Source organism: Odontesthes bonariensis, chromosome 10 (genome assembly GCF_027942865.1).
Source record: "Odontesthes bonariensis isolate fOdoBon6 chromosome 10, fOdoBon6.hap1, whole genome shotgun sequence".
NCBI classification, from domain to species: Eukaryota; Metazoa; Chordata; class Actinopteri; order Atheriniformes; family Atherinopsidae; genus Odontesthes; species Odontesthes bonariensis.
The window spans coordinates 33,020,489-33,034,392 of record NC_134515.1 but is presented as its reverse complement, the minus strand read 5'-3'; the positions used below and the strand labels follow the sequence as shown (position 1 = coordinate 33,034,392).

The 13,904-nt window shown below is 38.7% G+C and overlaps 1 protein-coding gene across 1 annotated transcript; it reads right to left on the bottom strand.

Annotated features, from left to right (window-relative positions):
- Positions 1 to 3,869: 3,869 nt before the first annotated feature.
- On the bottom strand, positions 3,870 to 12,997 carry camk1gb (calcium/calmodulin-dependent protein kinase IGb). Its single transcript, XM_075475808.1, has 13 exons — positions 12,874 to 12,997; positions 11,328 to 11,439; positions 8,454 to 8,579; positions 8,226 to 8,300; positions 7,975 to 8,113; positions 6,946 to 7,069; positions 6,687 to 6,762; positions 6,455 to 6,567; positions 6,297 to 6,375; positions 6,029 to 6,116; positions 5,405 to 5,754; positions 5,216 to 5,313; positions 3,870 to 4,900 (listed from the first exon to the last, which is right to left on the bottom strand). The coding sequence occupies exons 1-12, from the start codon at positions 12,995 to 12,997 to the stop codon at positions 5,256 to 5,258; spliced, it is 1,464 nt and encodes a 487-aa protein (XP_075331923.1). The 3' UTR covers positions 3,870 to 4,900; positions 5,216 to 5,255.
- Between the last annotated feature and the right edge of the window lie 907 nt (positions 12,998 to 13,904).

Below are 13,904 nucleotides of genomic sequence, written 5' to 3'. Positions count from 1 at the left end.
GCAGGCAGAGAGGCAGGAGCAGATCCTGCAATTTAAACAAAAGTATTGACAACTCCCACAATGCATATTCATGAGGCTACTTGTACTGCTATTGCTTTATAGAGATGAACACTTATTTGTGTTAAAGGGCATGGGTTTGTAGGACAAGAAGTGAAACAAATACTCCTCCCACATGATCCTGTGCATGTGACATCCCATGTGTTAAGCAGCACAAACAGTAAACAAAATTAAGGTGTGCTGACAGTCATTTACTATCTATAAGGAGATAATAATGTCGAATTGGACAATGGATTTATTATACTGAACACTCAACATGAGTGATCAATGTATTTCTCCTGACTTGTACATGCAATGTCTTCCTAATGAGAACTTGGATAGTGTCCAATCACAACACATTAGCTTGTGAAAAGCCAGTCCCATATATTGGCTGACAGTTTTTTAACAGCTGTACTGGTCACACATGGAATACCCCTTATTGAACACTGACAGATAAACTGCAAGAGGAGATAATGTTTTACACAATCCCCTGAATCATGCAGTCCCGAGCTGTTCTGGCTCCTGCTCTCTGCAAACTGTCGACAATAACCCAGTGAGAGACAGCTGGGATTTGCGTGTACGTGTATCCTCGTCTCAAACCCTCTGCCCTTTGACCCAGATCCCGCTGTCCAGGAGAGAGGGGTGAAGTCAGGCGAGTGAGTTGGGAAATGTGTCTGATCTTTGTCACAGAGAGACGTGTCATGAAAATGACTGTATGCGAGGGCTGGATCAACATCTGCACACCAGATCATGCACAACTAGCACACAGGCATTTCGTCCAGTTGGACCTTTAGCCATGGAAATGGCGCCAGGGTAGATGCTCCCACATTGGTCCAGACTGAAATACACCACGAGCGCCTCGACGCACTGCTGCTATTGAAATTCATGAACATATTTAAGTGCATGTCAGACCATCAATAACATATAGAGAGTAAATGAAAAAAAAAATTCAGTGGTCTAAGATGTAAAATTGATTGAGCTTTAAAAAAAGTTAACACTTGAGAGATACGAGATTGATAGATTAAAGTAAAGCCTATCAGATATAACGAATCGACCTTATTAAAACTATTCTGTCAACACAACCCCACAATATATCACAAAATAATACAATAAGATAACTTCAAGCTTGTCTTAGGTTTTTATTACAAGTCTTTATAATAGCTCATTAGGCCATTATTACAGTTGAGTCTTCTCTTTTGCGGTGCTGAATCCGGGTTTTAACTAATTAACATACGAAAATGGCTCCATCAATAGCATATGGATCATAAAGATGAGAAGCTTTCACATCTCAGGACAACACGAAATTAGAAAAAATGGGGGGGGGGGGGGGGATTATTCACAAGTTTAAGACATTCAAGACAGTTGTCAATCTTACCAGGAGTGGACGTTCCAGCAAGATTAACGTCAGACCGTTTAAAGCTCACAGAAACTGAAAAAAAAACAAGAGCTACATCTGTGACTCTACAGACCTCAGTTAGAATGTTAAATGTTAAAGTTTAAAACAGTATTAGAAAAACACTGTGGAAGGATGGATTGTTTTGAAGTGCATTTTCTTTCTCACTCACGGAGAGATTTTTCTTTATCTGTATTTATTTTATATTTTATTCATTTAAACTTCATAATGTGCAATATTATTTATACTAGGTCACTTTACTTTTTGGTCACTTTACTTTTTAGTACATGCTTTTTCTCTTCTTTTTAAAATTTCTTGTTCATGTATGTTGTTGTTACTGTGTTGCTGCTGTGGCAAGTGATTTTCCCTGTTGTGGGATAAATAAAGTATAATCTAATCTAATCTAATCTAATCTAAAAAAAACAAAAAAAAAAATCATGGCAGCATGTCATACCAGTTGTCAAGCACGATGGTAATGATTGAATAATGAATAATAAGGGGTCCTGATTTGCAACAACGGGACGTGGGCATCTTGCAGTCATTGAGTCAACCACCGCGTACCAAAGTATTTTTGAGTCAAATGGGTGGCTATCTGTCAGCTAAAAAAAACACTGAACGGCCGTGGCTCAGTGGTTAGAGTGGGTTGTCCGGAAGGTTGGCGGTTCGATTTACTCACAAAGATTGGTGAAACTGACAGCTGGAGGGGTGCCTTTGAGCAAGGCACCTTACCCTCATGCTTCCTGGGTGCTGTGATTGGCTGCCCACCGCTCCAGTGTATGGCATCTGTCTCCATGAGTGTGTGACCCTGTGCATGTGCATGTGTGTGTCAACAGGTGCCAACCTGGAGGGGTTAAAAGCGCGGGCCAAATTTCGTGTGACTGTATATATGATAATAAATCTGATCTGTCTCTCTCTTAATCTTAAAACTTGGCCCAGTTGGGTCATGCACCAAGGCAATGATTCTAATAACCAAAGCTACAACGGAATGGCTAAATGAGAAATGAATCAAGGTGTTATAATGGCCCAGTCAAAATCTAAACCTTAACCCTCAACCTCAACCCTGATTAAAATGCTGCAATTTGACTATAAAAGAGCTGCAAATAAAATAATAACTGCAAACCTCATTGATCTGAAACAACACTGTAAAGAGAATTGGACATTTATGTGACTAATAACGTCATACAGACTCGAAGTTATTGCTGCTAAAAGTGGTTCTACAAGTGCCCTTGGTTTTTCACACACTTCTTTAGCCTTTCAGCTTAGTTATTGTTTAACAAATGACATGATGTAATATGTCATGTGTTGCTCATCTGAGGTTGTATTTACCTAATTTCAAGACCAGAGGTCCGCTTCACAAAGCAGGTTTAGTGAAAACTCTGAGTTTATTAACCCTGAAATGAGGGAAACTCTTAGTTTTCCGTAACTCAAACCAGAGAAAGAGGGGTAACTCTAGCCTCTTACCCCATTTGCGGGCTTTCCTAAGCCACTGCTGGAAATATCATTCAGCTTATGCTGTCAATAATGTTCCTCTTTCAGCAACTCACTTCTGGGCATTTGTGCTGGCAACTGCTGGGAAAAGGTTGAGACTGTTTGGAGACCTTTGCCCTACATTTCCATGTTCTGGTGCTTCAATAGACAGTCTGTCTCAACACTGGACTCCACCAAGTCAGCCATGTGGTTGGGGGGGGAGGGGGGGGGGGGGGGGGGAGGAGGGGTTATGGAGTGTAGATGTGAAAAGTTTTTCATACAGAGCTCATGGGAGAGAAGAGCAGTACACAAAGTTTATATAATTTTTAGATCATGTAATTAGCTACACATTGCTTTGGATATGTTCATCGGTATCTGATTGTAAGAAAGAGAGAGAAAAAAAGAACTACATACATGAAGTGAAAATACATAATAAAGCAAATGTATGAATGAGGGTGTTAATCAAGTGTAAAACACATTGCATAGCACTTTATAGAACCTAGAAACAAGCCTAAAAAGTTTCTACATAAGTGCAGACTATTTACCATTGATATTAAACAGGTGTCAAAGGGTAAAAGCCAAACTGGTAACCATGATCTCTGCTGTTAGGGTTATATGTATTCTAAATCATCCTTGAGGATTACTGGCTTCCAACGTAGATTTAAAAAAATGAAGTCTTTGGTAACAAGAACAGGTTTCATCTCTTCTGGCTAGTAGTAATTTATTGTCTGAAACCTCCTGCTCTAAATACACAGCTCTTGGTAATCCTGACTATGATGGATGCTAATGTGACAACTAATCCACTAAAGTACAACCAGGTAATTGGCTTAGAGTTTAGTGTAATTGAGGACACTAAACCAGGTTATAGAGTTGGGTTAAAATGTTGGAAGCGTTTAATGAAATTAGGAAAAAAGACCATGAAAATGTAGCCATAGGAATAAAACAAGAAAGAAAAACCAAGATTGGAGAAGTGTCAATTGTAGCTAGAGGTAGCAAATGCCAAAACAAATGTAGATTCTGTACAGCCTTTATTTCTGAGCATACAGGATCCCAGCAAAATAAAAACAATACAAGAACAATATCTTTTCAACTCATCAGCACAAAATAGCACACAGATGGAGCAGCTCTGTGTAAAGTCGCTTATAATGAGAGAGAAAAGTCATCTGTTTCATATATCAATGTTTCATATTCTAGTGCACCGATGGCATGTGAGACATGCACATTGGAACATCATGCAAATACTTGTGGCATTTATACTGTAAGTTTTTCATTTGTAGGAGCATAAATTTTTTTAGTTTGATGTGTTTTTTTTTTCTTTTAAAAAGGAAGCAAATACTTTAGAAAAATGGAATAAAATATAAACAATGAACAAAAAGAAAGTAACAAAAATAAAGACAACTTTTCCTTTACATTTTACACCAGTATGGCTTATTGGAAGCAGTGTGTTTGTTGTTTGATGTTTTTTTTCATATATGCAGGTTGGCTTTATAATGATGCTTTAGATAAGATGAAGTACAATAATAGTCTTGTCTGATTGTGTGCCCTTTCTTTAACAACAATTATATCGCACCCCCAAAAAATGAGCACAAATCACTTAAAAAAAGCAAATAGTCCCTAATAAAGACTAAAACAAAAAGGGAAAAATATATTAAAAAAACAACAACAAAAACAAAACATAAATGGTTGTCCTTATATAAAGCTTCTATAACGTGAGAGGTCAGGGACTTTCTTTCAGCCGAGCTTCGAGCAAGGGAGCCCATCATATCTCCCTCTAAATTAGACATGTCCTTGAATCTTGTCTAAAATGTTGAATGAGCTGAGCATGCGAGTTAAATTTGCGTGAGCATGTGTGGATGTTGGAAAGCTTCATTGGCACTATTTTCCAACATAAAAAGTCCCATGGACTGTAAACCACACAGGCCACTTTGGTACATCACGTCAAACACCTCTTAGTACAGACGAGCTCCTGACAGTTGCATGCTGTGTCAAAACAACAGCACCGACCTGTAGAGGGCAGAAACACAGACAGAGTGAGGCCCACGTGAATGATTTGAAAATATATTGAAAATTGAACAACAAGCTCAAGATTCATTTAAAAAAATAAATAAATAAAACGATCCCTTTTTCATAGAATCTTTACTTATGTGTTCACTTATGGAGCAAAGCATAGTGTCAAACAATGTAATAAAGACTACTCAGTGTTTCAAGCTTCTCTGGCTGATTTCAGAAAAATTTCAGAAAATCAAGATTGGAATAAAACCTAATATCATACTGGTCATGATGAACAAATGCTTGAAAAAAAAAACCAAAAAAACCTACCAGATAAAATGCTTTATTGCATGAAAACTTCATGTAGCATTCACATGACAGAACAAACTCCAGTCTGTAAATTCCTCCCATTGCGGTTTTTAGCATACCTGAAAACAGAAAAGAAGTTCCATTGTGAATCAGCCTTGCGATGAATTCAGAGGGTCGAAATTAACAACATCAAGTAATAGTGATACTAACCCATTCAGGTTGGCAGGTTCTGAGTGGTAGACATGCTTTCCCTGCTCGCCTATGGTGGGTGCATGGTGCGCACCAGCCTGGCTCTGACAGGCCTTCAGCGGGTGGCAGTGGCTCTTCAGATCAACAGGGCTCGCTGGCAGGGACATGTGATGCGTCTCATTTAAGTTTCCATTGACATCTGCCACCTTGGGCTCTGGCTTGCCTAGATCGAGATGTTTGTGGATTTTTTTAGGGGAGGACACGCTGATCACTTTGATGTCTGGGACACTGGTTCGCCTCAGGGCCAGCTCTGTGTGGGCCAGCTGCAGCTTCTTCATGTGGTTGATGGCAACAGTAGCATTGAAGGCTTGCTGTAAACACAGAAAAGAGGCTGATAATGAGATGAATGATATCTGAGAGCTTATCTTCACTTAAACTCCTTATCTGTGGTGATGTTTACAGAACATTTGACAAAAATGCTTCTTCTGAACTATGTCTCCACATACAGTAATGTTTTAGACTAATTTGTACAGCTGAACAGAAAAAGCATTTTGTCATCAGGGATTTAGGCGGACACTTAATTAATCTGCTACAAAGTGCTGATAATCAACAAATGATTGCATCAAAGCCAAGAAATCAGTGCACCTTCCACTTGGACTGAGCAAAGTTCTTCTGGATCTGAATGCTGACAGAATAGTAGATGTCCTGGCTCCGCGCAGTCTTTCCAATAATCCTGGAAAACACATAATGTAACAGAAGGTTTGAATTGATCTCACAGTAGATGTTAGTTTAAAATTTGTGTGACCTTATGATACATTCCTACTTCTAATTTGATTCCTATGCCTTATGCTGGTATGATTGAGTGTCTGTAAAGTGCAACTATTTCTTCATAAAGCTACTGAGTGTTGCTCACCAGGGGTGTCTGAGCGCTTGCTCTGTGGTGTAGCGCAAGTTGGGATTTTTCTGCATCATATTACGTATGAAATCCTTTGCTGCACATACAAAAAAAAAGTTTACTTTAGACCAAAGTCAATATAACAACAGGTCTGTGCTAGCACCAGGTGTAATTACCAGATTCAGATATATCATCCCAGAAGGGTGAATCAAACTCATACTGTGCCTTCATGATTTTGGCAAAGAGTCTTGTCTCACTCTCTTCATAAAAAGGGGGGTAGCCACAGAGTCTGCAATGAAAATCATTAACATTTATCATGTCTGCAACAAAATGGATCTCCAAGAACATGGTCAACAGTGTGGTGCATGTGTGCTGGCAAATTATGTAACATTTGCAGCAGATACTTACAAGATGTAGGTGATAACTCCAATTGACCAGCAGTCTACTGCCTTGCTGTAAGGCTTCTGTGCTAGAACTTCAGGGGCTGAAAGTAGAAATAAATGTTTAAGGTATGCCAGTGATTAAAAACCTGTGTGTAAAGAAACAAAACGTACATATTGTCTGTACCCTCCTAGTAAAACACTCCTGTGTGCATCAATTCCACATATTGAGCCTCTCAGTTGGTAAGTTTCCCTACATTATTTACGAGGAAGAGCTGTTTCCTTACCAACATATCCTGGGGTGCCACAGGCTGTCGACATGATCCCGTTGTCTACCATCTTTGACAGGCCAAAGTCACTAATCATAATCTTGGAGTCTTCATCCTGGCTGTAGTACAGGATGTTCTCTGGCTGCACAGGGACAAAGGTGAGACAGGTGAGCTTTTCACACACAGATGCCCTTAGTGATGAACTTCACCTGTGGTGGAGGAACACTTGTACCTAAATATCTAACTTTGTGATACTTTATTAATCCTGTTATTGGAACAGTACCGAAAGAAACCTGGTAAAACTAAAAACATTAAAGTAGTACATGCCAATTATAAATGAGATTTGAAGTTAAAGGAAAAATTCTGTTTATTTCTGGGATAAGCAGGCACGGGAGCTGAGGGATAATTCTTGCCAACACCTGCTCAAGATGAAGACTCAAACTTCATAAACTGAACAAACACTATATTATGGATTTTGGCCATTTGACCTCTGACCACTTGTTTATATTAGCACTGTTTTTTCTGAACTGAAAAACGCCCATGTGCGTAAGTAATGCGCAGCCACTGTATATGACTGGTGGCTGCAAACCACCCACTCAGTACTGATGATCTTAGCTTGAGGAATTATAGTGTCCAAGAAAACATCAATGTGAATGCAAGGTAAGAGCATGTAAATATCCACAAGATAGCATTCGCTTAAACAGCTTTAAGCTTATGAGATTTGAATTATTTTCAATGGCTAAAATACACCCTTCTCCTGTACCCGCTTTGTGTACTTGCCAGCTTGGCTCCCCTGTCACAGTACTTCCCTGCCTCTGAATGAATGATTCTGACTATTGTCTACTGCACTGACTACTCAAAAGTACTAAACACAACCCCGCTTCACAACCCCATCTGATCTCTTTCCTCTCTTTCCCCTCTATTGTCACAATCTAATTACAGGCATTGTGTATCAGATTAATTAAAAACAGGATATAAAATAAAACAAAATGGAAATAAATGTATATTCACATATGTATGTGGGTCATTATGTTGTCAGAGTCATACCTTTAGGTCACGATGCACAACACCGTTTTGGTGCAGATAGCTGACAGCCTGCAGCACCTGCTGAATCACCCTGCTGGCATCCTTCTCTGAGTACATCCCTCGGTCCAGAATTCGATCAAAGAGCTCACCACCTGAAACACTGATATAGACGCACAACCACCATTAATATTTGATCTCAGCTAATATTTTCATTAGCAACTTTGATGATTGGATATTGCGATTTAAAAAAAAAAAAAAAAGGGAAAACTTACAGCTGTATGATGAGATAATAATGAGTACGACTTTCATAGAAATCTTCCATCCCCACAACATTCTCATGTTTGATTCTGTTTGAAAAAATAAGAGGTGCTTTCATCATGACCTTTCTGTTATAATGAAATATTTTCGTAACAATAAGCACTAAAGAAAGCAGATCAAGAGGACTCAATTCCTGCAGAGGGACTATAAAATAAAACATAATAAATGTACACTTGAATTACCTTCTCAACACAGCAATCTCATTTTCAAGGTTGATGTCCCTCTTATTTTTCTTCTTCACACACTTCATGGCAAAAGTCTTTCCTGTCTTCCTCTCCCTCACCATGTAAACTTCTGCGAAAGCCCCTCTGTAAATGAACAAAATGTAATTGAGTACGTGATCACACCCTCTCTGATTGCTTTTAAACAGTACAGGAAGAGATAAATAGAAAGAGGAAATGTATGGAGCTAAATCAGTTTCAATATTCAAATGCACAGGACAAGATTCACAAATGCACAGGACGATATTCACACATGTATTTCTGATGCACACACAAATATAACTTGATTTATAAATTTTTTTTACGCGGAATGATCTTTAACCAAACAGATATCTTCCTTGTTTCAGAACGTCTTATTACGTATGTAATTGGCTTATGAGTAAATCGTCTCCCACGTTGGGTGCGTTCTTATGATGGTCGAAACAAGGAAGATATCTGATTGGTTGCAGATCATTCCGTGTTAAAAAGAAAAAAGAAGACATTTGTGGGTTGATGCAAGTCAGGGGACTCTCAAAATTCACACACAAATGCAGCGAAGTCCATAGACCAGAAGCCATTTGTAAATCAAGTTATATTTGTGTGTGCATCAGAAATACATTTGTGAATCTTGTCTTGCACATTTGTAAATCGTTCTGTGCATTTGTGAATCTTGAAACTGATTTAGCTCCATAGAAATGTGTATTCCCTTTTATCAGTGGGGCCATTCTTAATAAAATATGACCATCTGAACAACACAGACTGTATGCCTTCTTGGGGAAACATATATTTCTGAGGCCATTAGAATACTTTAAGTTACCTGCATCTACTTTTGAATTTGCATTAAACCTCTCCTTTGATCAAAGAAACATTTTCATTATAATTTTTCTGTTGCATCACTCAGGGCTTGATGAGGCTTCCTGAGCCAAATTTCTTATAAGCATCCAGAATCAGGCAGAAACAGCAATATCACAAGGTGAAGATCTGCCAAGGATCTCTGAGGTTTAACATGTCAGAAGCTTATTATTCTGCTCTGTAATGTTCTGTACCCATGCTATCTTCAGCACTGTCTGGGAATAGTTGTTCTACCAGGTGGATTAGGCTATTAATCCCTGACGCAATGGAAACAGTGGCCGGCTGGGGATTCTAGGCGCAAAGCTCAGACACGAAGCATGTGCAGGAAGGATCTTTAACAGATGCAGTACAGCCCAGGTCACAAACAGGTGTTAAGGGGCTGTGGGTAAACACTGGATAATCATGTAGCTGTCCTCTTGTTATAAAGTGATATATTTCCACTGGGTAAAAAAATAACAGAACTGATTTGGGCTACAGCTATTTTCAGTTATACATTCCAGTTTGTGTTTGCTGAGATTAAAAGGCCTGTCACACACACTCAATTATCATCATGCGCAGACAGAATAAGTTTCCTGAGCACATTTTCACAGCTCTTCGTATTCCATCGCTTCACTGCTAGGTTACCGGATCTAATTTTATTTCTGGGATGTTCTTGATTGAAATATTTTGACCAACAAGAGAGTCTCTTGTTATGAACAAAAAAAAAATAAAAAAATCATTTATCATTCTTGTGTGAAAAAGTTTGCATTCTGAAAATTCAGTGCCGACTTAAACTGTGCTGTGTTTTCCAAATGCATTCCGCTGTGTCTCTATTGCTAGGAAACCGATGTGACATAATTTATGTGTGAGAACGCCCGGTAGGACAGCTATATTTTGTGTTCCTCGCTATCTTCTTTCCCTTCTGGGTTCTCTTCTGTTAATTGTGATGGAAGACAGAAAACTAAACTGTACACCAGAGAATGGACTGAAAAGCTCTGTGGGTTCATTGTCTTCAACTTAGATAAAAAGCTATTTCAATGGATGACTCAGATAGTGACAGCAGTCCTGCTTTTTTTTCTCTTTTTTCTTTTGTATCTTTGCGTTTCATTTTGTTGCATCACAGCATCAGCCAGACTTGTGCTTTTATAAATAAACTCATCACAGGAGCCTCCATATGTCATCACCTACTTTTCAATGAAACACAGGCCTTTGTTTTTAAGTTGTTTGGGGAAATAAAAGTAATTGCTTCTGTCTAATTGAGGTACATATTAAATAATGTACTGTCCTCCGGAGAGCCTTGCCTCCTTCACAGTACAATTGTTGCTGGCATGTTCAGTTTAAGCCCCTTGCCACTGATGTGAAAAAAATGAGGCCAAAATGACAGAGTACGATAATCTGCAAACATATAGTCATGTATTACAAAACATTAACTTTTGTTGGACTTTAAGATTATAAGAAAGAAAACCAATCAACTTTGTAATTCATTTAAAAAACACTCACATTGACAGGTGTTTTATCAGTTTTCATCCTTTAAGGGTAAAAATGATTATTTTTATCAATGTATCTGTTTTTTGGGGGGTGATCAATGCATTTGTTTTGTCTATAATATGTAAAAAAAATAATAAAAATTAGGTAAAATTGCCAGCATTCAAAAACTCAACAGTTTATTATCAGATTAGAGAAAGACTTCTGAGAATCCTGTTACTTTTCATTTTTGTGGCTCTACACATCACCTCAGCTGTGTCGCCCTCGTCATGTTTTCATTTTCTTTTCCTCTTATTAGCCCTGTAATCTGAAATTTGACTACAGAAAAAGCTATACAAAGGTCAAAGTACTGTGAATAAAAGTCTATATTCTAGGAAAGGCTGACTTCACTAAAGTACGCCTCCTGATGTCAGTCACATCTAACTGCTCATCAGTCCTATGGAACATCGAGCTGTGCAAAATATTCCCAATAGGATCATAAACGGATAAGACCTACCCAGCTGGAATAATGTTGTTAAATGTTGAGTAAAAAGTACTTACGATCCCAACTCTTCCATGAAGTCAAAAATCTCCTGGATGTTTTCAGTGGTCTTCTTCCACACATAGTCGCCCTCTTGACGCCCCATCTCTGCAGCTGCTTCAGCAGGGATTTCTTTTGGTAGTAAGGAAAAACAAAAGACAAGAGCACAGATGTCACCTAACACCGAAGCTCCACAATGCCCTTGTCTACCTTGAGCATCTGAGTGCTGCATGCAAGTACGCTAGAAGTAAGTAATCCTAGCTTTATGTTCGCACTCCCTCATCATCATAATCATAGCCAGACAGTCATTTGGGATTATTGAAGAGTCATGAGAAAGCAGGTATGAAGGTAGGTGAGTCTGCTGAGCTGCTCAGACTGTCGAAGAGCCATGAGTCTTTGTCTGACAGACAAAAGGTTAGAGCATTAATCCTGGCTGTAACTAGCTCACAGTAAATCATAAAGTGTTTTCTATTTTGTCAGGTGCAGATGACACCCCATCAAATAGTTGCGTGTCCACTCTTCTTCGATAAAAACAAAAGAAGGAAGAAAGTGAAGACAGCTTGTTTTCCATGCATTTGAAATAGAATATGATCGCTGTCAAAATTGTTTGTCAAATTCAGTTCCCGAAATTCATTTGAATATTATCATGGTGTTAGAAAAACAAACAAACAAAATAAACTTGTTTGTGATGTCAAAGCATCAGAGCTCAGGACAGAATGACTTAGCCAATAAAACTAAAAGGTATTGAGACGGATTAAGAGCACTTTAAATGAACAGGTTACCCAGTTTGGTTTCCTGCCCTCTTTTCTCTTATATAATGGATTAGTAACTCCTGATCTGAAGACATGACCTTCAAACAGGTATAAATACCAGAGAAAAGCCAAGAACAAATTACTTGAATTATAAAATAAATGTCTCAACACTTCTAAAACATTCAACACATGGTATATAGTCACAGACTCTATGAACAGATGTGTGTGTGTGTGTATATTCATATTAACCTAAAAGCACAATATATAACATGACATGGAAACAGCAAGGGATCTCACACCATAATCAGAAATACAGCACTAATTTCAAAATTCAAAACCTGGAGCAGTGACCCAAAGCTTTTAACACGTTACATTATTCGATCTCATTACCAGTCATATTTTTGTTTTCCTGACGAAAAAACTTATTTTTCTGTTAAAGGGAGGACAAAAACCAAACAGAAAAACTGCTCTGCTGGTGCTTGACAGTGGATGGACAGTGGACAGTAAAAAGAGGATACCACTGTCGTGCATCCTCTTTTCCTGGCTGCATCACTCTGCGGCAAAATCATCAAATATTTATATCAAGTTTGAAGCGCACAGCCCTCAAGTCGCAGTGATAACGTTAATGGAAATAAGTAGCTCTGGACCCATTAGGTTTAATGATTACCTCAAAAAAACAGGAAAAAGAGAAAAACAAAGAATAAAACCCATAAGCAGCTCTTCGACTTTATGTGCCATTGTTAGACACAAGAAAAGCAAACAATTCATGGGATAAAGAGGGGATTCATTCACAATCACATTGATTGAGACTTACCTAGAGACTCTGCGCTGAGAAAGCTCTGCTCTGACTCTCCTACCAAAAGCTCACCGGCGTCTGGACAGATTAGTTTGTCTGAGACCGTACAAATAGCCGTTGACACGTCGGGGATTACATCCATAGATGTTGCCGATGGGCGGGGTTGACAGTCTCACGAGTGCTCATTGAGACTGCCATTGAGCCGCCTCATTCATCTGAACATCCACAGGTGTGGGTTAGGCCAACAGGCAAAGTCGCATCTCGCACAGATATATGGGGAAAAAAAATTCTATGTGTGCGTGCATCAACAAGGACGCACATTGTTGAAGAAGGCATTGTTTATTTAACCTTTATTTGACAAGACAAGTTATCAAGAGCAAATTCCTATTTACAATGGCATTATTGTTTTGAAACCAGGCAAAAGTGAAAGAGAGTACCACACATTCAAAAACATTCTACAGCATGCAAGATAGATTAAAATTAAAATTAAAAACATAGGACAGGAATGTAGGAGAATGAGCTTTGTTTCAATGCAGTTTGGCATGTGAAATAGTCATGTGACCACATGTCCCTCACTGACACAAACTTCTCCAGGTGCTGTTCAACTATTTTGCCAACTTTATGAATGGGTTTATCGAGCCTGCTGGCATCTCTGACACTGGTGCTGCTTCCCCAGCTGACCACAGCACTGATAGCCCTCACCATCACACCATCTCATCTCCAGTCTTCTACTGCACACACTGAAAGATCTGAGCTTCTTCAGAGGATAGAGGCTGCTTACAATAGAATCTTCTGACAGTAAGTAACAGTAAGTGACAGCAAACGGTTCAAACAATACAGCTAGATAAAAAAGTATGTGTACAGGTGAATGGTAAACAAAACGACAAAAATTTTGAAATATAAATGAGCTAGAAACAGCTGGATGTGTCACTGAGAATGTGTCACTTAGAGTTCTCAGAAACTGACCAGGAGATAAATCTGGCCAGTTGCAGTGTTTCTTCTTGCATCAGTAAATAATAAAATAATAAAATAAATAAGATAATAATTCA

Coding starts and splice junctions, on each gene's coding strand:
- camk1gb (XM_075475808.1), bottom strand. CDS start 12,997: ATGGATGTAATCCCCGACGTGTCAACGGCTATTTGTACGGTCTCAGAC. Junction 8,301..8,453: donor GAGATTGCTGTGTTGAGAAG/GTAATTCAAGTG, acceptor TTTTTCAAACAG/AATCAAACATGAGAATGTTG. Junction 5,314..5,404: donor GAACCTGCCAACCTGAATGG/GTTAGTATCACT, acceptor TTCTGTTTTCAG/GTATGCTAAAAACCGCAATG.